The 21,121-nt window shown below is 49.0% G+C and overlaps 1 protein-coding gene across 2 annotated transcripts in view; it reads left to right on the forward strand.

Annotated features, from left to right (window-relative positions):
* LOC112262736 (calsenilin) overlaps positions 1–21,121 on the forward strand; it is a 92,171-nt gene that overhangs the window by 18,876 nt on the left and 52,174 nt on the right. For both annotated transcript variants that reach the window (XM_042331458.1, XM_042331457.1), the window contains exon 2: positions 8,137–8,308. In XM_042331458.1, coding sequence (XP_042187392.1) covers positions 8,137–8,308 — 172 coding nt within the window. The remainder of the gene's footprint in view (positions 1–8,136; positions 8,309–21,121) is intronic.

The raw sequence follows: 21,121 nt of genomic DNA on the forward strand, positions 1-21,121 counted from the left end.
CTCCTCATCCCATCCCTCCCATCTGCTGCCCCATCCTCATCCCTCTCTTCTTTATTTTGCCTCTCACTCCCCTCCACTTCCTCTGTCCCCCTCCTCATCCCTCTCTTCTTTATTCTGCTCCTCACTCCCCCTCCACTCCCCTCTGTGCCCCCTCCTCATCCCTCTCTCCTGTCCTCTGCTCCTCACTTCCCCTCCACTCCCCTCTGCTCCCCCTCCTCATCCCTCTCTTCTTTATTCTGATCCTCACTCCCCCTCCACTCCCCTCTGCTCCCCCTCCTCATCCCTCTTTTCTTTATTCTGCTCCTCACTCCCCCTCCACTCCCCTCTGCTCCCCCTCCTAATCCCTCTCTCCTGTCCTCTGCTCCTCACTCCCCCTCAGCTCCCATCTGCTCCCCCTCCTCATCCCTCTCTTCTTTATTCTGCTCCTCACTTCCCCTCCACTCCTTCTGCTCCCCCTCCTAATCCCTCTCTCCTGTCCTCTGTCCTCACACCCCCTCCACTCCCCCTCTGCTCCCCCTCCTCATCCCTCTCTTCTAAATTCTGCTCCTCCTCCTCCCCTCCACTCCCCTCTGCTCCCCCTCCTAATCCCTCTCTACTGTCCTCTGCTCCTCACTCCCCCTCCACTCCCCTCTGCTCCCCTCCTCATCCCTCTCTCCTGTCCTCTGCTCCTCACTCACCCTCCACGCCCCTCTGCTCCCCCTCCTCATCCCTCTCTCCTGTCCTCTGCTCCTCACTCCCCCTCCACTCCCCTCTGTCCCCCTCCTCATCCCTCTCTCCTGTCCTCTGCTCCTCACTCCCCCTCCACCCCCCTGCTCCCCCTCCTAATTCCTCTCTCCTGTCCTCTGCTCCTCACTCCCCCTCCCTCCCTCCACTCTCCTCTGCTCCCCCTCCTCATCCCTCTCTTCTTTATCCTGCTCCCTCCTCCCCCTCCTCTCCCCTCTGCTCCCCCTCCTCATCTCTCTCTCCTGTCCTCTGCTCGTCACTCCCCTCCACTCCCCTCTGCTCCCCCTCCTCATCCCTCTCTCCTGTCCTCTGCTCCTCACTCCCCCTCCACTCCCCTCTGCTCCCCCTCTAATCCCTCTCTCTTGCCCTCTGCTCCCCACTCCCCCTCCCTCCCATCTGCTCCCCCTCCTCATCCCTCTCTTCTTTATTCTGCTCCTCACTCCCCCTCCACTCCCCATCTGCTCCCCCTCCTCATCCCTCTCTTCTTTATTTTGCCTCTCACTCCCCCTCCACTCCCCTCTGCCCCCCTCCTCATCCCTCTCTTCTTTATTCTGCTCCTCACTCCCCCTCCACTCCCCTCTGTACCCCCTCCTCATCCCTCTCTCCTGTCCTCTGCTCCTCACTTCCCCTCCACTCCCCTCTGCTCCCCCTCCTTATCCCTCTCTTCTTTATTCTGATCCTCACTCCCCCTCCACTCCCTTCTGCTCCCCCTCCTCATCCCTCTTTTCTTTATTCTGCTCCTCACTCCCCCTCCACTCCCCTCTGCTCCCCCCTCCTAATCGCTCTCTCCTGTCCTCTGCTCCTCACTCCCCCTCAACTCCCATCTGCTCCCCCTCCTCATCCCTCTCTTCTTTATTCTGCTCCTCACTTCCCCTCCACTCCCTTCTGCTCCCCCTCCTAATCCCTCTCTCCTGTCCTCTGCTCCTCACTCCCCCTCCACTCCCCTCTGCTCCCCCTCCTAATCCCTCTCTCCTGTCCTCTGCTCGTCACTCCCCCCTCCACTCCCCTCTGCTCCCCCTTCTCATCCCTCTCTCCTGTCCTCTGCTCCTCCTCCCCCTCCACTCCCCTCTGCTCCCCCTTGTCATCCCTCTCTCCTGTCCTCTGCTCCTCACTCCCCCTCCACTCCCATCTACTCCCCCTCCCAATCCCTCTCTTCTTTATTCTGCTCCTCACTCCCCCTCCACTCCCCTCTTCTCCCCCTCCTCATCCCTCTCTTCTAAATTCTTCTCCTCACTCCCCCTCCACTCCCCTCTGCTCCCCCTCCTAATCCCTCTCTACTGTCCTCTGCTCCTCACTCCCCCTCCACTCCCCCTCTGCTCCCCCTCCTCATCCCTCTCTCCTGTCCTCTGCTCCTCACTCCCCCTCCACTCCCCTCTGCTCCCCCCTCATCCCTCTCTCCTGTCCTCTACTCCTCACTCCCCCTCCACTCCCCTCTGCTCCCCCTCCTCATCCCTCTCTCCTGTCCTCTGCTCCTCCTCCCCCTCCACTCCCCTCTGCTCCTCCTCCTCATCCCTCTCTCCTGTCCTCTGCTCCTCACTCCCCCTCCACTCCCATCTGGTCCCCCTCCTAATCCCTCTCTTCTTTATTCTGCTCCTCACTCCCCCTCCACTCCCCTCTGCTCCCCCTCCTCATCCCTCTCTTCTTTATTCTGCTCCTCACTCCCCCTCCACTCCCCTCTGCTCCCCCTCCTCATCCCTCTCTTCTTTATTCTGCTCCTCACTCCCCCTCCACTTCCCTCTGCTCCCCCTCCCCATCCCTCTCTCCTGTCCTCTGCTCCTCACTCCCCCTCCACTCCCCTCTGCTCCCCCTCATCCCTCTCTCCTGTCCTCTGCTCCTCACTCCCCCTCCACTCCCCTCTGCTCCCCCTCCTCATCCCTCTCTCCTGTCCTCTGCTCCTCACTCCCCCTCCACTCCCCCTCTGCTCCCCCTCCTCATCCCTCTCTCCTGTCCTCTGCTCCTCACTCCCCCTCCACTCCCATCTGGTCCCCCTCCTAATCCCTCTCTTCTTTATTCTGCTCCTCACTCCCCCTCCACTCCCATCTGCTCCCCCTCCTCATCCCTCTCTTCTTTATTTTTTCCTCCTCCCCCTCCACTCCCTCTGCTCCCCCTCCTCATCCCTCTCTCCTGTCCTCTGCTCCTCAGTCCCCCTCCACTCCCCTCTGATCCCCCTCCTCATCCCTCTCTCCTGTCCTCTGCTCCTCAGTCCCCCTCCACTCGCCTCTGATCCCCCTCCTCATCCCTCTCTTCTTTATTCTGCTCATCACTCCCCCTCCACTCCCCTCTGCTCCCCTCCTCATCCCTCTCTCCTGTCCTCTGCTCCTCGCTCTCCTCTCCTTCATTAGTGATGGGTCTATAATGACTCAGCATTTCCTCTTATTCCTCATCCCTTCATCTCTCTATCTCTCTCCTCTCAGGGAGAAGTAGTGAAAAGAGAGAGAGAGGGAGAGACTGTAACTATTTGCACATCATTACACCACTGTATATATTTTGTTTATTATCTATTTCCCTTGCTTTGGCAATGTAAACATATGTTTCCCATGCCAATAAAGCTATTCAATGAATGAGAATTGAAGAGAGAGAGAGAGAGAGAGAGAGAGAGAGAGAGAGAGAGAGAGAGAGAGAGAGAGAGAGATGGATGGAGAGAGAGAGATATGGAGAGAGAGAGATGGAGAGAGAGAGATATGGGGAGAGAGAGAGAGATAGAGAGAGAGAGAGAGAGAGAGAGAGAGAGAGAGATGGAGAGAGAGAGAGAGAGAGAGAGAGAGAGAGAGAGAGAGAACCAAGGAGGGCCTACAGTAGCATCTAGATTTTCTGTACAGTTTCTGACAGTAAATATCAGTTAGACAAAATAATGGTGTTCCAAAAAAGGTCCAGTTGCCAGGACCACAAATACAAATTCCATCTAGACACCATTGCCCTAGAGCACACAAAAAACTATACATACCTTGGCCTAAACATCAGCACCACAGGTAACTTCCACAAAGCTGTGAACATCTGAGAGACAAGGCAAGAAGGGCCTTCTATGCCATCAAAATGAACATTAAATTCGACATCCCAATTAGGATCTGGCTAGAAATACTTGAATCAGTCATAGAACCCATTGCCCTTTACAAAATGGGACAAACACCAAATTGAGACTGCATGCAGGATTCTACAAAAATATCCTCAGTGTACAACGTAAAACAAATAATGCATGCAGAGCAGAATTAGGCCGATACCCGCTAATTATCAAAATCCAGCAAAGAGACGTAAAATTCTACAACCACCTAAAAGGAAGTGATTCTGAAACCATCCATAACAAAGCCATCACCTACAGCGAGATGAAGCTGGAGAAGAGCCCCCTTAGCAAGCTGGTCCTGGTGCTCTGTTCACAAACAGACCCCACAGAGCCCCAGGACAGCAACATATATCTATATACAACACTGAATAAATGTATTGCTGATGACACAGCAGTGGTAGGCCTGATCAGCGACAACAATGAGACAGCCTATCTGGAGGAGGTCAGAGACCTGACCTTGTGATGCCAGGACAACAACCTCTCCCTCAACGTGATCAAGACAAAGGAGATGATTTTGGACTACAGGAAAAGGAGGACCGAGCGCGCCCCCATTCCCATCGACGGGCTGTAGTGGAGCAGGTTGAGAGCTTCAAGTTCCTTGGCGTCCAGATCACCAACAAACTAACATGGTCCCAGCCACACCAGGACAGTCGTGAAGAGGGTACAACAAAACCTCTCCCTCAGAAGAGCATGAGCACTGGTTGCATCATGGCCTGGTATGGCAACTGCTTGACCTCCGACCGCAAGGCACTATAGAGGGTAGTGCGTACGGCCCATACATCACCGGGGCCAAGCTTCCTGCCATCCAGGACCTCTATAACAGGCAGTGTCAGGCGGTGTAAAAATGGTCAAAGACTCCAGCCACCCTCGTCATAGACTGTTCTCTCTGATACCACACGGCAATCGATACCGGAGCGCCAAGTCTAGGTCCAAGAGGCTTCTAAACAGCTTCTACCCCCAAGCCATAAGACTCCTGAACATCTAATCTAATGACTACCCAGAGTATTTGCCAACCCCCCCCCCACACACACACTGCTGCTACTCTCTATTATCATCTATACATAGCCACTTTAATAACCCTACCTGCATGTACATAATTACCTCAACTACCTCGACACCGCACATTGACACATTGACACATTGGCACATTGACACATTGGCACATTGGCACATTGACACATTGGCACATTGACACCTTGACACATTGGCACATTGACACATTGACACATTGGCACATTGACACATTGGCACATTGGCACATTGACACATTGACACATTGGCACACATTGGCACATTGGCACATTGGCACATTGACACATTGACACATTGGCACATTGGACACATTGACACATTGACACATTGACACATTGACATTTGACACATTGGCACATTGGCACATTGGACACATTGGCACATTGGCACATTGACACATTTGACACATTGACACATTGACACATTGACACATTGGCACATTGACACATTGACACATTGACACATTGGCACATTGGCACATTGACACATTGACACATTGGCACATTGACACATTGGCACATTGACACATTGGCACATTGACACATTGGCACATTGGCACATTGACACATTGACACATTGGCACATTGACACATTGACACATTGACACTTCACTATTGTTATTTACTGCTGCTCTTTAATCATTAGCATTGTAATGACAACATATGTCTTGCATGATAAAGACATGATGACTAATATTAAATAAATGGCAGTATACTGATGTGCTGTGTGTGTGTGTGTGTGTGTGTGTGTGTGTGTGTGTGTGTGTGTGTGTGTGTGTGTGTGTGTGTGTGTGTGTGTGTGTGTGTGTGTGTGTGTGTGTGTGTGTGTGTGTGTGTGTGTGTGTGTGTGTGTGTGTGTGTGTGTGTGTGTGTGTGTGTGTGTATGTGTGCATACTCTCGTGTGTGTGGTGATGTCAGAGTGATCCAGTGAAGTGCTGCCCCAGGCCAAAGCCAATTGGAACATTAAGAGAGAACAGGAGAAGAGAATCCTGGTGTGTGTGTGTGTGTGTGTGTGTGTGTGTGTGTGTTTGTGTTTGAGTTTGAGTTTGAACATTAGACTGGCCTTATTGTATGAATAATAATAAGCGTTCTCCTTCCCCGAGCGTTCTCCTTCCCCCGAGCGTGCTCCTTCCCCGAGCGTCTCCTTCCCCCCGAGCGTTCTCCTTCCCCCGAGCGTTCTCCTTCCCCCCGAGCGTTCTCCTTTCCCCGAGCGTGCTCCTTTCCCCGAGCGTGCTCCTTCCCCCAGCGTGCTCCTTCCCCGAGCGTGCTCCTTCCCCCGAGCGTTCTCCTTTCCCCGAGCGTTCTCCTTTCCCCCGAGCGTTCTCCTTCCCCCAGCGTTCTCCTTTCCCCGAACGTTCTCCTTTGCCCTGAGCGTTCTCCTTTCCCCCAGCGTTCTCCTTTCCCCCGAGCGTTCTCCTTCCCCTGAGCGTGCTCCTTCCCCGAGCGTTCTCCTTCCCCCGAGCGTGCTCCTTCCCCCGAGCGTGCTCCTTCCCCCGAGCGTGCTCCTTCCCCCGAGCGTTCTCCTTCCCCCGAGCGTGCTCCTTTCCCCGAGCGTGCTCCTTTCCCCAGCGTGCTCCTTTCCCCCGAGCGTGCTCCTTTCCCCCGAGCGTGCTCCTTCCCCCGAGCGTTCTCCTTCCCCCAGCGTGCTCCTTCCCCCGAGCGTTCTCCTTCCCCCGAGCGTGCTCCTTCCCCCGAGCGTGCTCCTTCCCCGAGCGTGCTCCTTCCCCCGAGTGTGCTCCTTTCCCCGAGCGTTCTCCTTCCCCCGAGCGTGCTCCTTCCCCCGAGCGTGCTCCTTCCCCCGAGCGTTCTCCTTCCCCCGAGCGTTCACCTTCCCCCGAGCGTGCTCCTTCCCCCGAGCGTTCTCCTTCCCCCGAGCGTGCTCCTTCCCCCGAGTGTGCTCCTTCCCCCGAGCGTGCTCTTTCCCCCGAGCGTTCTCCTTCCTTCCCCCTGAGCGTGCTTTTTAATCTTAATCTGGCAACGATAAAAATATTGCCAGATAATAGGATGGATACAATATGTCACTCCTTCATCTTCTTATGTGGTCATTATGCAATGGGAAATGTATGTGACATGAACACACACACACACACACACACACACACATACACTCTCTCTCGTTCTGTTCTCCCTCATTTCTCTCCTACCTTATCTACCTCCCTCTCTCTACCCTCTTCTTCCTCACTTTATGCTCCTGTGAAATACACAGAAATAGCCATGCAACATTTATTTGATATCATATACATCTCTCCTTCGTTTTTCTTTCCCTCCACCCCTCTCCCTTTTCCAGTCTTCTCTCCATCCCTTTCTCTCCCACATTCCTCCACCATTCTCTTCCCCTCATCCTTATCCCCCTCTCTCTATCTCTAGCCCACCACTACCTCCTCTCTCTCATCCCTCTCTGCCAGTACTCCCCCCTAAACCTCTATTTGTCCTGTGCTCCTGTTTAGATAGCCCAGTATTCATTAGGATAATTGACTTCAATTCTTCCAAGAACAAACTCCAAGAACAAGCTCCTTTACATCCTCTCTCTATCTCTTCTCTCTCTCAGTATAAAGAGAGGGATGTGCCTGTGTTGTCAGACTCCCCCAGGATCTCACAGCCGTTTACACTCCTCCACTGTGTGTTTTTTCCCCCTGCCATCCCTCGCATCCCTCCCACACAGCAGAGAGCAAACAGAGCTCCTGTATCTTCTCTCTTTCATCTCCTTCCCTCGATCACCAAGGGGACCTAGCCAATCCCGTGTGTGTGTGTGCATGCGGGTGGGGGGGGCGAGACAGACGTTTTAGGATAGTTTAGGGAAATGAGCTGTATCACTCTTATCGGATCTCTCATCCATCCACACTGACTTTTACAATGCCCTTGGGCCGCTCAAGCACATTGTTGAAACATCCTTATGTAAAGAGATAATGTTGTTCTGCTATGCTTTAGGTTTAGTGGTGGAGACACACCCTTGGACCTCTCTTGATCCCCTTTCCTTTCTATAATTCCCCCATCCTTCTGTTCCCTCCCATATGTCTGTTCTCAAATTAAATCTGTGATCTGATGACCCTGTCCGTCCATCTATCCATCTCTCTCTCTCTTTCTCTCTTTCTCTCTCTCTCTCTCTCTCTCTCTCTCTCACTCACTCACTCACTCACTCACTCACTCACACACACACACACACTCACTCCTCTCTATACATCTCTCCTTCACCTTTGCCCCAATGCTTTGTATAGTCAGTGTCTGCAGTAATAATCATTCACTGTCTGTCTCCCTAGTGCCCTACAGGTCTGTAATTAAACTTCATGACTTCCTCTCTCTCTCTTTCTCTCTCTCTGTGTGTAGGAGGATGGTAAGGTGGTGGATGGCAGCCTGTTGGGTGATGCCAACGGGGTAGAGCCAAGTCCAGGAAGAGTGAAGGAGTCTGGGAAATGGCAGAAGCCCCGGTTCACACGCAAAGCCCTGATGAGCTGTCTGGTCAAATGGATCGTCACCAGCAGGACAACACCAGACAAAGGTGAGGAGAGAAGACGGGGAGAGGGTGGGGTTGGGTTGGGTGTGGGGGGAGGGTGGCAGGTGAGGGATGAGTGGGGGAAAGGTGGAGAGAGGGGGAAAGGACAGAGAGAGAGAGGGGAGAGAGGTGGTGGAGAGAAAGGGACACATTTGTGGAGTTGAATGTGTAAACAGTAAGTAAATGAATTGGAATGGATTCAAGACTGGACTGGCCTGACCTCTGCTGGTCCCTGTGGGTGAGCATACACATTTAGTGGGCGGTACATTCACCAAGGGGTCAGAGTTCTCACACACACACACACACACACACACACACACACACACCTACACACCTACACACACACTATATTTGATGCATCAATGGCCTTTCCTTTGCTCATTATTTTGGAGCTCTTAGTTAAACTTCTGTGTCCGATTGCAGATTGAACAGACAGCAGCTAAAAAAACATCAACTGGTTGTGTCCCTCTCCTTCTTCGTGTCTCTAAATATACAGTGTTCACATCATACTGTTCCATTAGACCAGGGATCATCAACTAGATTCAGCTGTAGAACGATTTTTATGGACCTGATGGTCGGGGGTCCAGAACATAATTACAAATCATTTGCAGACTTCAAATTGACCGCAAGAATCCCAAACAGATGTAATGTTTGAATAAAACATAATCATTTCAAACCTTGGTTACATTTGTCTACGATCACGTGTCTCTCTATTATATGTGGGAATACTTGGGAACAGATTTCTTAAATTATACTGAACAAAAATATAAACACAACATGCAACAATTTCAATGATTTTAATAACAGTTTAATAAGTTACAGTTTAGTTACAGTTTAATAAGGTAATCAGTCAATTGAAATAAATTCATTAGGCCCTAATCTATTGATTTTACATGACTGGGCAGGGGTGCCTGGGAGGGCATTGGCCCACCCACTGGGGAGCCAGGCCCAGCCAATCAGAATGAGTTTTTCCAGACAAAAGGGGTTTATTAAAGATAGAATTACTCCTCAGCTGTCCGGGTGGCTGGTCTCAGATCCCACAGGTGAAGAAGCCGGATGTGGAGGTCCTGGGCTAGCGTGGTTACACATGATTATGAGGCCAGTTGGATGTACTGTCAAATTTCCTAAAATTACATTGGAGGCAGCTTATGGTAGAATTAACATTCAATTATCAGGCAACAGCTCTGGTGGACATTCCTGCAGACAGCATGCCAATTGCACACTCCCTCAAAACTCTGTGGCATTGTGATGTGTGACAAAACTGCACATTTTAGAGTGACCTTTTATTGTCCCAGCACATTTTTTTTGTGTGTGTGTTATTTCTTACATTATTAGCACAGAATGTATTTTGTGTTATTACATAGAGCCAGAAATAACTTGTGGATATCAGAGCGGCGGTAACTTACCAGAATTACAGCCAGAAATACGACTGATCCAGGGCAATTAAACTTATCCCAGAGGCTGCTCCAAGATGCCGCCAATGGAGAAGAGATATTTGGAGTAGAATTCTAGTCCGACTCGGGAGGCGTGCACACCATCCACCACTTCCATGTATTTTACCCGCTAATGTTCAGTCCTTGGACAATAAAGTAAACAAGCTCATGGCGAGGATCTCCTTCCAGAGAGACATCAGGGACTGTAACATACTCTGTTTCACGGAATCAGGACTCTCTCCGGATATATTGTCTCAGTCCATACAGCCAGCAGTGTTCTCAGTACATCGTGCAGACAGGAACAAAGACCTCTCCAGGAAGAAGAAAGGTGTGGTGTATGCTTTATGATTAACGTACAGGAACTCAAGTCCTTTTGTTCACCTGAACTAGAATATCTCACAATCAAATGTTGACCCGATTACCTCCCAAGAGAATTCTCTTTGGTTATAGTAACAGCAGTGTATAGTCCCCCTCAAGCCAACACCACAACGGCCCTCAAGGAACTGTACTGGGCTTTGGGCAAACTGGAAACCACATATCCTGAGGCCGCATTTATTGTAGCTGGAGATTTTGGTGCATCGGTACTGCTTGTCGTGCGGTAGCAGAAAGAACAGTCTATGACTTGGGTTGTTGGGGTCTTGAACGTTTTTTAGGGCCTTCCTCTGACACCACCTGGTATAGAGGTCCTTGATGCAGGGAGCTTGGCCCCAGTGATTTACTGGGCCATACACACTACCCTCTGTAGCACCTTGCTGTTGGATGCCAAGCTGTTGCCATACCAAGTGGTGATGTAGTCAGTCAAGATGCTCCCAATGGTGCAGCTGTATAAATATTTGAGGATCTGAGGGCCCATGCCAAATATTTTCAGCCTCCTAAGGGGAAGAGGCATTGTCGTGCCCTCTTCACGACTGTGTTGTTGTGTTTGGACCATGATAGACCCTTGGTGATGTGGACACCCAGGAACTTGAAGCTCCTGATCCGTTCCACTTCAGCCCTGTCGATGTGGATGGGGGCGTGCTCAGCCCTCCGTTTCCTATAGTCCACGATCAGCTCCTTTGAGCTGATGTTGAGGGAGGGTTGTTGTCCTGGCACCACATTGCCAGGTATCTGACCTCCTCTCTATAGGCTGTCTCATCGTCATCTGTTATCAGGCCTACAACCGTCGTGTCATCTGCAAACTTAATGATGGTGTTGGAGTCATGCACAGCCAAGCAGTTGTGGGTAAACATTGAGTACAGGAGGGGACTAAGCACACACCCCTGAGGGGTTCCTGTGTTGAGGGTGAGCGTGGCAGATATGTTGTTGCCTACCCTTACCACCTGGGGGTGTCCCGTCAGGAAGTCCAGGATCCAGTTGCAGAGAGAGGTGTTTAGTTCCAGAGTGCTTAGCTTAGTGATGAGCTTGGAGGGCGCTATTGTGTTGAATTCAGTTCTGTAGTCAATGAACAGCATTCTCACATAGGTGTTCCTTTTGCCTAAGTGGGAAAGGGCAGCGTGGAGTGCAATAGAGATTGCATCATCTGTGGGTCTGTTGGGGCCATATGGGACACAGGGACTATGGTAGTCTGCTTGAAACATGTAGGCAGTACAGACTGGGTCAGGGAGAGGTTGAAAAATCTCAATTGAAAAGCACGGGGGGGGGTAGAGTGAGATGGCTAGAGATGGAGACTGGGAGAGAAAGAGAGAGGTAGAGAGGGGACAGAGATAGAGAGGTAAAGAGACTCAGTGAGCATAGCCTTGCTATTGAGAAAGGCTGAAAAAGGCAGGCCTGGCTCTCAAGAGAAGACAGGCTATGTGCTCACTGCCCACGAAATGAGGTGGAAACTGAGCTGCACTTCCTAACCTCCTGCCAAATGTATGACCATATTAGAGACACATATTTCCCTCAGATTACACAGACCCACAAAGACTTCAAAAACAAACCCGATTTTGATAAACTCCCATATCTACTGGGTGAAATACCACAGCGTGCCATCACTGCAGCAATATTTGTGACCTGTTGCCACAAGAAAAGGGCAAACAGTGAAGAACAAACACCATTGTAAATACAACTTGTATTTATTTATTTATTTTCCTTTTTGTACTTTAACTATTTGCACATCATTACAACATTATACATAATGTGACATGTTAAATGTCTTTATTCTTTTGGAACTTTTGTGAGTGTAATGTTTACTGTTAATTTTTTATTATTTATTTCACTTTTGTTTATTATCTATTTCACTAGCTTTGGCAATGTGAACATATGTTTCCCATACCAATAAAGCCCCTTATATTGAAATTGAATTGATAGAGAGGGGGAGGAAGAGAAAGATATAGCGGCAGAGGAAGAGAGAGATAGAGAGGGGGAGGAAGAGAAAGATAGAGAGGGGGAGGAAGAGAAAGATATTACGGCAGAGGAAGAGAGAGATAGAGAGGGGGAGGAAGAGAAAGATATAGCGGCAGAGGAAGAGAGAGAGAGAGGGGGAGGAAGAGAAAGATATAGCGGCAGAGGAAGAGAGAGATAGAGAGGGGGAGGAAGAGAAAGATATAGCGGCAGAGGAAGAGAGAGATAGAGAGGGGGAGGAAGAGAAAGATATAGCGGCAGAGGAAGAGAGAGATAGAGAGGGGGAGGAAGAGAAAGATATAGCGGCAGAGGAAGAGAGAGATAGAGAGGGGGAGGAAGAGACAGCTAGAGATGGAGACTGGGAGAGAAAGAGAGAGGTAGAGAGGGGACAGAGATAGAGAGGGGGAAAGAGACTCAGTGAGCATAGCCTTGCTATTGAGAAAGGCTGAAAAAGGCAGGCCTGGCTCTCAAGAGAAGACAGGCTATGTGCTCACTGCCCACGAAATGAGGTGGAAACTGAGCTGCACTTCCTAACCTCCTGCCAAATGTATGACCATATTAGAGACACATATTTCCCTCAGATTACACAGACCCACAAAGACTTCAAAAACAAACCCGATTTTGATAAACTCCCATATCTACTGGGTGAAATACCACAGCGTGCCATCACTGCAGCAATATTTGTGACCTGTTGCCACAAGAAAAGGGCAAACAGTGAAGAACAAACACCATTGTAAATACAACTTGTATTTATTTATTTATTTTCCTTTTTGTACTTTAACTATTTGCACATCATTACAACATTATACATAATGTGACATGTTACATGTCTTTATTCTTTTAGAACTTTTGTGAGTGTAATGTTTACTGTTCATTTTTTATTATTTATTTCACTTTTGTTTATTATCTATTTCACTAGCTTTGGCAATGTGAACATATGTTTCCCATACCAATAAAGCCCCTTATATTGAAATTGAATTGATAGAGAGGGGGAGGAAGAGAAAGATATAGCGGCAGAGGAAGAGAGAGATAGAGAGGGGGAGGAAGAGAAAGATATAGCGGCAGAGGAAGAGAGAGATAGAGAGGGGGAGGAAGAGAGAGATAGAGAGGGCGAGGAAGAGAAAGATAGAGAGGGGGAGGAAGAGAGAGATAGAGAGGGGAGGAAGAGAGAGATAGAGAGGGGAGGAAGAGAGAGAGAGAGGGGGAGGAAGAGAAAGATATATCGGCAGAGGAAGAGAGAGATAGAGAGGGCGAGGAAGAGAAAGATAGAGAGGGGGAGGAAGAGAGAGATAGAGAGGGGGAGGAAGAGAGAGATAGACGGGGAGGAAGAGAGAGATAGAGAGGGGGAGGAAGAGAAAGATATATCGGCAGAGGAAGAGAGAGATAGAGAGGGGGAGGAAGAGAAAGATATAGCGGCAGAGGAAGAGAGAGATAGAGAGGGGGAGGAAGAGAAAGATAGGGAGGAAGAGAAAGATATTACGGCAGAGGAGAGAGAGAGATAGAGAGGGGGAGGAAGAGAAAGATAGAGAGGGGGAGGAAGAGAAAGATATAGTGGCAGAGGAAGAGAGAGATAGAGAGGGGGAGGAAGAGAAAGATATAGCGGCAGAGGAAGAGAGATAGAGAGGGGGAGGAAGAGAAAGATATAGCGGCAGAGGAAGAGAGAGATAGAGAGGGGGAGGAAGAGACAGCTAGAGATGGAGACTGGGAGAGAAAGAGAGAGGTAGAGAGGGGACAGAGATAGAGGGGGAAAGGGGAGGAGGGTACACAGGAAAGCCCTGGGGTTTGTGATATTACACACTGTTGAGTTAGCCTTCACCTAGGCCCCAGCTAATGAGCAGCAGCTATAAACAGAGATGCATTACTGTATGTACCAGAGGGAAAGAGAGAGAGAGACTTAGAGGTTGGGGAGAGGGTTGATGAGAATGATCAAGACAGGGTAAGACACTGTGTTCAATATCAACAGAGATAAGGAGAGAGAGTGGAAACAGACAGGGAGAGAGCAATAGGTCAGAGAGAGAGAGAGAGAGAGAGACAGGTATAGAGTGGAAACAGACAGGGAGAGAGCAATAGGTCAGAGAGAGAGAGACAGGTATAGAGAGGAGACAGACAGGGAGAGAGTGAGAGGTCAGAGAGAGAGAGAGAGAGAGAGAGAGAGAGAGAGAGATAGAGAGGGGGAGGAAGAGAAAGATATAGCGGCAGAGGAAGAGAGAGATAGAGAGGGCGAGGAAGAGAGAGATAGAGAGGGGGAGGAAGAGAAAGATATATCGGCAGAGGAAGAGAGAGATAGAGAGGGAGGAAGAGAGAGATAGAGAGGGGGAGGAAGAGAAAGATATAGCGGCAGAGGAAGAGAGAGATAGAGAGGGGAGGAAGAGAAAGATAGAGAGGGGGAGGAAGAGAAAGATATAGCGGCAGAGAAGAAGAGAGAGATAGTGAGGGGGAGGAAGAGAAAGATATAGCGGCAGAGGAAGAGAGAGATAGAGAGGGGAGGAAGAGAAAGATAGAGAGGGGGAGGAAGAGAAAGATATAGCGGCAGAGGAAGAGAGAGATAGTGAGGGGGAGGAAGAGAAAGATAGAGAGGGGAGGAAGAGAAAGATATTACGGCAGAGGAAGAGAGAGAGAGAGGGGGAGGAAGAGAAAGATAGAGAGGGGGGAGGAAGAGAAAGATATAGCGGCAGAGGAAGAGAGAGATAGAGAGGGGGGGAAGAGAAAGATATAGTGGCAGAGGAAGAGAGAGAGAGAGAGGGGGAGAAGAGAAAGATATAGCGGCAGAGGAAGAGAGAGATAGAGAGGGGGAGGAAGAGAAAGATATAGCGGCAGAGGAAGAGAGAGATAGAGAGGGGGAGGAAGAGAAAGATAGAGAGGGGGAGGAAGAGAAAGATATAGCGGCAGAGGAAGAGAGAGATAGAGAGGGGGAGGAAGAGACAGCTAGAGATGGAGACTGGGAGAGAAAGAGAGAGGTAGAGAGGGGAAAGAGATAGAGGGGGAAAGAGACTCAGTGAGCATAGCCTTGCTATTGAGAAAGGCTGAAAAAGGCAGGCCTGGCTCTCAAGAGAAGACAGGCTATGTGCTCACTGCCCACGAAATGAGGTGGAAACTGAGCTGCACTTCCTAACCTCCTGCCAAATGTATGACCATATTAGAGACACATATTTCCCTCAGATTACACAGACCCACAAAGACTTCAAAAACAAACCCGATTTTGATAAACTCCCATATCTACTGGGTGAAATACCACAGCGTGCCATCACTGCAGCAATATTTGTGACCTGTTGCCACAAGAAAAGGGCAAACAGTGAAGAACAAACACCATTGTAAATACAACTTGTATTTATTTATTTATTTATTTTCCTTTTTGTACTTTAACTATTTGCACATCATTACAACATTATACATAATGTGACATGTTAAATGTCTTTATTCTTTTGGAACTTTTGTGAGTGTAATGTTTATTGTTAATTTTTTATTATTTATTTCACTTTTGTTTATTATCTATTTCACTAGCTTTGGCAATGTGAACATATGTTTCCCATACCAATAAAGCCCCTTATATTGAAATTGAATTGATAGAGAGGGGGAGGAAGAGAAAGATATAGCGGCAGAGGAAGAGAGATATAGAGGGCGAGGAAGAGAGAGATAGAGAGGGCGAGGAAGAGAAAGATAGAGAGGGGGAGGAAGAGAGAAATAGAGAGGGGGAGGAAGAGAGAGATAGAGAGGGGAGGAAGAGAAAGATAGAGAGGGGGAGGAAGAGAAAGATAGAGAGGGGGAGGAAGAGAAAGATATAGCGGCAGAGGAAGAGAGAGATAGAGAGGGCGAGGAAGAGAAAGATATAGCGGCAGAGGAAGAGAGAGAGAGAGGGGGAGGAAGAGAGAGATAGAGAGGGGGAGGAAGAGAAAGATAGAGAGGGGGAGAAGAGAAAGATAGAGAGGGGGAGGAAGAGAAAGATATAGCGACAGAGGAAGAGAGAGATAGAGAGGGCGAGGAAGAGAAAGATATAGCGGCAGAGGAAGAGAGAGAGAGAGGGGGAGGAAGAGAGAGATAGAGAGGGGGAGGAAGAGAAAGATAGAGAGGGGAGGAAGAGAAAGATATATCGGCAGAGGAAGAGAGAGATAGAGAGGGGGAGGAAGAGAAAGATATATCGGCAGAGGAGAGAGAGATAGAGAGGGGGAGGAAGAGAAAGATAGAGAGGGGGAGGAAGAGAAAGATATAGCGGCAGAGGAAGAGAGAGATAGAGAGGGGGAGGAAGAGAAAGATATAGTGGCAGAGGAAGAGAGAGAGAGAGGGGGAGGAAGAGAAAGATATAGCGGCAGAGGAAGAGAGAGATAGAGAGGGGAGGAAGAGAAAGATATAGCGGCAGAGGAAGAGAGAGATAGAGAGGGGGAGGAAGAGAGAGATAGAGAGGGCGAGGAAGAGAGAGATAGAGAGGGGGAGGAAGAGAGAGATAGAGAGGGGGAGGAAGAGAAAGATATAGCGGCAGAGGAAGAGAGAGATAGAGAGGGGAGGAAGAGAGAGATAAGAGGGCGAGGAAAGAGAGATAGAGAGGGAGGAATAGAGAGATAGAGAGGAATAGAGAGATAGAGAGGGGAGGAAGAGAAAGATATATCGGCAGAGGAAGAGAGATAGAGAGGGCGAGGAAGAGAGAGATAGAGAGGGCGAGGAAGAGAAAGCTATAGCGGCAGAGGAAGAGAGAGATAGAGAGGGGAGGAAAGAAAGATAGAGAGGGGGAGGAAGAGAAAGATATAGCGGCAGAGGAAGAGAGAGATAGAGAGGGGAGGAAGAGAAAGATATAGCGGCAGAGGAAGAGAGAGATAGAGAGGGGAGGAAGAGAAAGATATAGCGGCAGAGGAGAGAGAGATAGAGAGGGGGAGGAAGAAAAAGAGGGGGGAGGAAGAGAAAGATATAGCGGCAGAGGAAGAGAGAGATAGAGAGGGAGGAAGAGAAAGATATAGCGGCAGAGGAAGAGAGAGATAGAGAGGGGGAGGAAGAGAAAGATATAGCGGCAGAGGAAGAGAGAGATAGAGAGGGGGAGGAAGAGACAGCTAGAGATGGAGACTGGGAGAGAAAGAGAGAGGTAGAGAGGGGACAGAGATAGAGGGGGAAAGAGACTCAGTGAGCATAGCCTTGCTATTGAGAAAGGCTGAAAAAGGCAGGCCTGGCTCTCAAGAGAAGACAGGCTATGTGCTCACTGCCCACGAAATGAGGTGGAAACTGAGCTGCACTTCCTAACCTCCTGCCAAATGTATGACCATATTAGAGACACATATTTCCCTCAGATTACACAGACCCACAAAGACTTCAAAAACAAACCCGATTTTGATAAACTCCCATATCTACTGGGTGAAATACCACAGTGTGCCATCACTGCAGCAATATTTGTGACCTGTTGCCACAAGAAAAGGGCAAACAGTGAAGAACAAACACCATTGTAAATACAACTTGTATTTATTTATTTATTTATTTTCCTTTTTGTACTTTAACTATTTGCACATCATTACAACATTATACATAATGTGACATGTTACATGTCTTTATTCTTTTGGAACTTTTGTGAGTGTAATGTTTACTGTTAATTTTTTATTATTTATTTCACTTTTGTTTATTATCTATTTCACTAGCTTTGGCAATGTGAACATATGTTTCCCATACCAATAAAGCCCCTTATATTGAAATTGAATTGATAGAGAGGGGGAGGAAGAGAAAGATATAGCGGCAGAGGAAGAGAGAGATAGAGAGGGGGAGGAAGAGAAAGATATAGCGGCAGAGGAAGAGAGAGATAGAGAGGGGGAGGAAGAGAGATAGAGAGGGCGAGGAAGAGAAAGATAGAGAGGGGAGGAAGAGAGAGAGAGAGAGGGGGAGGAAGAGAGAGAGAGAGAGGGGGAAGAAGAGAAGAGAGAGGGGGAGGAAGAGAAAGATATATCGGCAGAGGAAGAGAGAGATAGAGAGGGGGAGGAAGAGAAAGATAGAGAGGGGGAGGAAGAGAGAATAGAGGGGGAGGAAGAGAGAGATAGAGAGGGGAGGAAGAGAAAGATATAGCGGCAGAGGAGGAAGAGATAGAGAGGGCGAGGAAGAGAAAGATATAGCGGCAGAGGAAAAGAGAGAGAGGGGAGGAAGAGAGAGAGAGAGGGCGAGGAAGAGAAAGATAGAGAGGGGGAGGAAGAGAGAGATAGAGAGGGGGGGAAGAGAGAGATAGAGAGGGGGAGGAAAGAAGATATAGCGGCAGAGGAAGAGAGAGATAGAGAGGGCGAGGAAGAGAGAGATAGAGAGGGCGAGGAAGAGAGAGATAGAGAGGGAGGAATAGAGAGATAGAGAGGGGGAGGAAGAGAAAGATATATCGGCAGAGGAAGAGAGATAGAGAGGGCGAGGAAGAGAGAGATAGAGAGGGCGAGGAAGAGAAAGCTATAGCGGCAGAGGAAGAGAGAGATAGAGAGGGGAGGAAGAGAAAGATAGAGAGGGGAGGAAGAGAAAGATATAGCGGCAGAGGAAAGAGAGATAGAGAGGGGGAGGAAGAGAAAGATATAGCGGCAGAGGAAAGAGAGATAGAGAGGGGAGGAAGAGAAAGATATAGCGGCAGAGGAAGAGAGAGATAGAGAGGGGGAGGAAGAAAAAAGGGGAGGAAGAAAGATATAGCGGCAGAGGAAGAGAGAGATAGAGAGGGGGAGGAAGAGAAAGATATAGCGGCAGAGGAAGAGAGAGATAGAGAGGGGGAGGAAGAGAAAGATATAGCAGAGGAAGAGAGATAGAGAGGGGGAGGAAGAGACAGCTAGAGATGGAGACTGGGAGAGAAAGAGAGAGGTAGAGAGGGGACAGAGATAGAGGGGGAAAGAGACTCAGTGAGCATGGCCTTGCTATTGAGAAAGGCTGAAAAGGCAGGCCTGGCTCTCAAGAGAAGACAGGCTATGTGCTCACTGCCCACGAAATGAGGTGGAAACTGAGCTGCACTTCCTAACCTCCTGCCAAATGTATGACCATATTAGAGACACATATTTCCCTCAGATTACACAGACCCACAAAGACTTCAAAAACAAACCCGATTTTGATAAACTCCCATATCTACTGGGTGAAATACCACAGTGTGCCATCACTGCAGCAGTATTTGTGACCTGTTGCCACAAGAAAAGGGCAAACAGTGAAGAACAAACACCATTGTAAATACAACTTGTATTTATTTATTTATTTTCCTTTTGTACTTTAACTATTTGCACATCATTACAACATTATACATAATGTGACATGTTACATGTCTTTATTCTTTAGAACTTTTGTGAGTGTAATGTTTACTGTTAATTTTTTATTATTTATTTCACTTTTGTTTATTATCTATTTCACTAGCTTTGGCAATGTGAACATATGTTTCCCATACCAATAAAGCCCCTTATATTGAAATTGAATTGATAGAGAGGGGGAGGAAGAGAAAGATATAGCGGCAGAGGAAGAGAGAGATAGAGAGGGGGAGGAAGAGAAAGATATAGCGGCAGAGGAAGAGAGAGATAGAGAGGGCGAAGAAGAGAAAGATATAGCGGCAGAGGAAGAGAGAGATAGAGAGGGCGAGGAAGAGAGAGATAGAGAGGGCGAGGAAGAGAAAGATATATCGGCAGAGGAAGAGAGAGATAGAGAGGGCGAGGAAGAGAGAGATAGAGAGGGCGAGGAAGAGAAAGATATAGCGGCAGAGGAAGAGAGAGATAGAGAGGGGGAGGAAGAGAAAGATATAGCACCAGAGGAAGAGAGAGATAGAGAGGGGGAGGAAGAGAAAGATATAGCGGCAGAGGAAGAGAGAGATAGAGAGGGGGAGGAAGAGAAAGATAGGAGGAAGAGAAAGATATTACAGCAGAGGAAGAGAGAGAGAGAGGGGGAGGAAGAGAAAGATAGAGAGGGGAGGAAGAGAAAGATATAGCGGCAGAGGAAGAGAGAGAGAGAGGGGAGGAAGAGAAAGATATAGCTGCAGAGGAAGAGAGAGATAGAGAGGGGGAGGAAGAGAAAGATATAGCGGCAGAGGAAAGAGAGATAGAGGGGGGGAGGAAGAGAAAGATATAGCGGCAGAGGAAGAGAGAGATAGAGAGGGGGAGGAAGAGAAAGATATAGCGGCAGAGGAAGAGAGAGATAGAGAGGGGGAGGAAGAGACAGCTAGAGATGGAGACTGGGAGAGAAAGAGAGAGGTAGAGAGGGGACAGAGAAAGAGGGGGAAAGGGGAGGAGGGTACACAGGAAAGCCCTGGGGTTTGTGATATTACACACTGTTGAGTTAGCCTTCACCTAGGCCCCAGCTAATGAGCAGCAGCTATAAACAGAGATGCATTACTGTATGTACCAGAGGGAAAGAGAGAGAGAGACTTAGAGGTTGGGGAGAGGGTTGATGAGAATGATCAAGACAGGGTAAGACACTGTGTTCAATATCAACAGAGATAAGGAGAGAGAGTGGAAACAGACAGGGAGATAGCAATAGGTCAGAGAGAGAGAGAGAGAGAGAGAGAGAGAGGTATAGAGAGGAGACAGACAGGGTGAGAGCAATAGGTCAGAGAGAGAGAGAGAGAGAGAGAGACAGGTATAGAGTGGAAACAGACAGGGAGAGAGTGAGAGGTCAGAGAGAGAGAGAGAGAGAGAGGTATAGAGAGGAGACAGACAGGGAGAGAGCAATAGGTCAGAGAGAGAGAGACTGGTATAGAGAGGAGACAGACAGGGAGAGAGTGAGAGGTCAGAGAGAGAGAGACAGGTATAGAGAGGAGACAGACAGGGAGAGCGCAATAGGTCAGAGAGAGAGAGAGAGAGACTGGTATAGAGAGGAGACAGACAGGGAGAGAGTGAGAGGTCAGAGAGAGAGAGAGAGAGAGAGACAGGTATAGAGAGGAGACAGACAGGGAGAGAGCAATAGGTCAGAGAGAGAGAGAGAGACAGGTATAGAGAGGAGACAGACAGGGAGAGAGCAACAGGTCAGAGAGAGAGAGAGAGAGAGAGAGAGAGAGAGAGAGAGAGACAGGTATAGAGAGGAGACAGACAGGGAGAGCGCAATAGGTCAGAGAGAGAGAGAGAGAGAGACAGGTATAGAGAGGAGACAGACAGGGAGAGAGTGA

This window comes from Oncorhynchus tshawytscha, linkage group LG12 (assembly GCF_018296145.1).
Source record: "Oncorhynchus tshawytscha isolate Ot180627B linkage group LG12, Otsh_v2.0, whole genome shotgun sequence".
Classification (NCBI taxonomy): domain Eukaryota; kingdom Metazoa; phylum Chordata; class Actinopteri; order Salmoniformes; family Salmonidae; genus Oncorhynchus; species Oncorhynchus tshawytscha.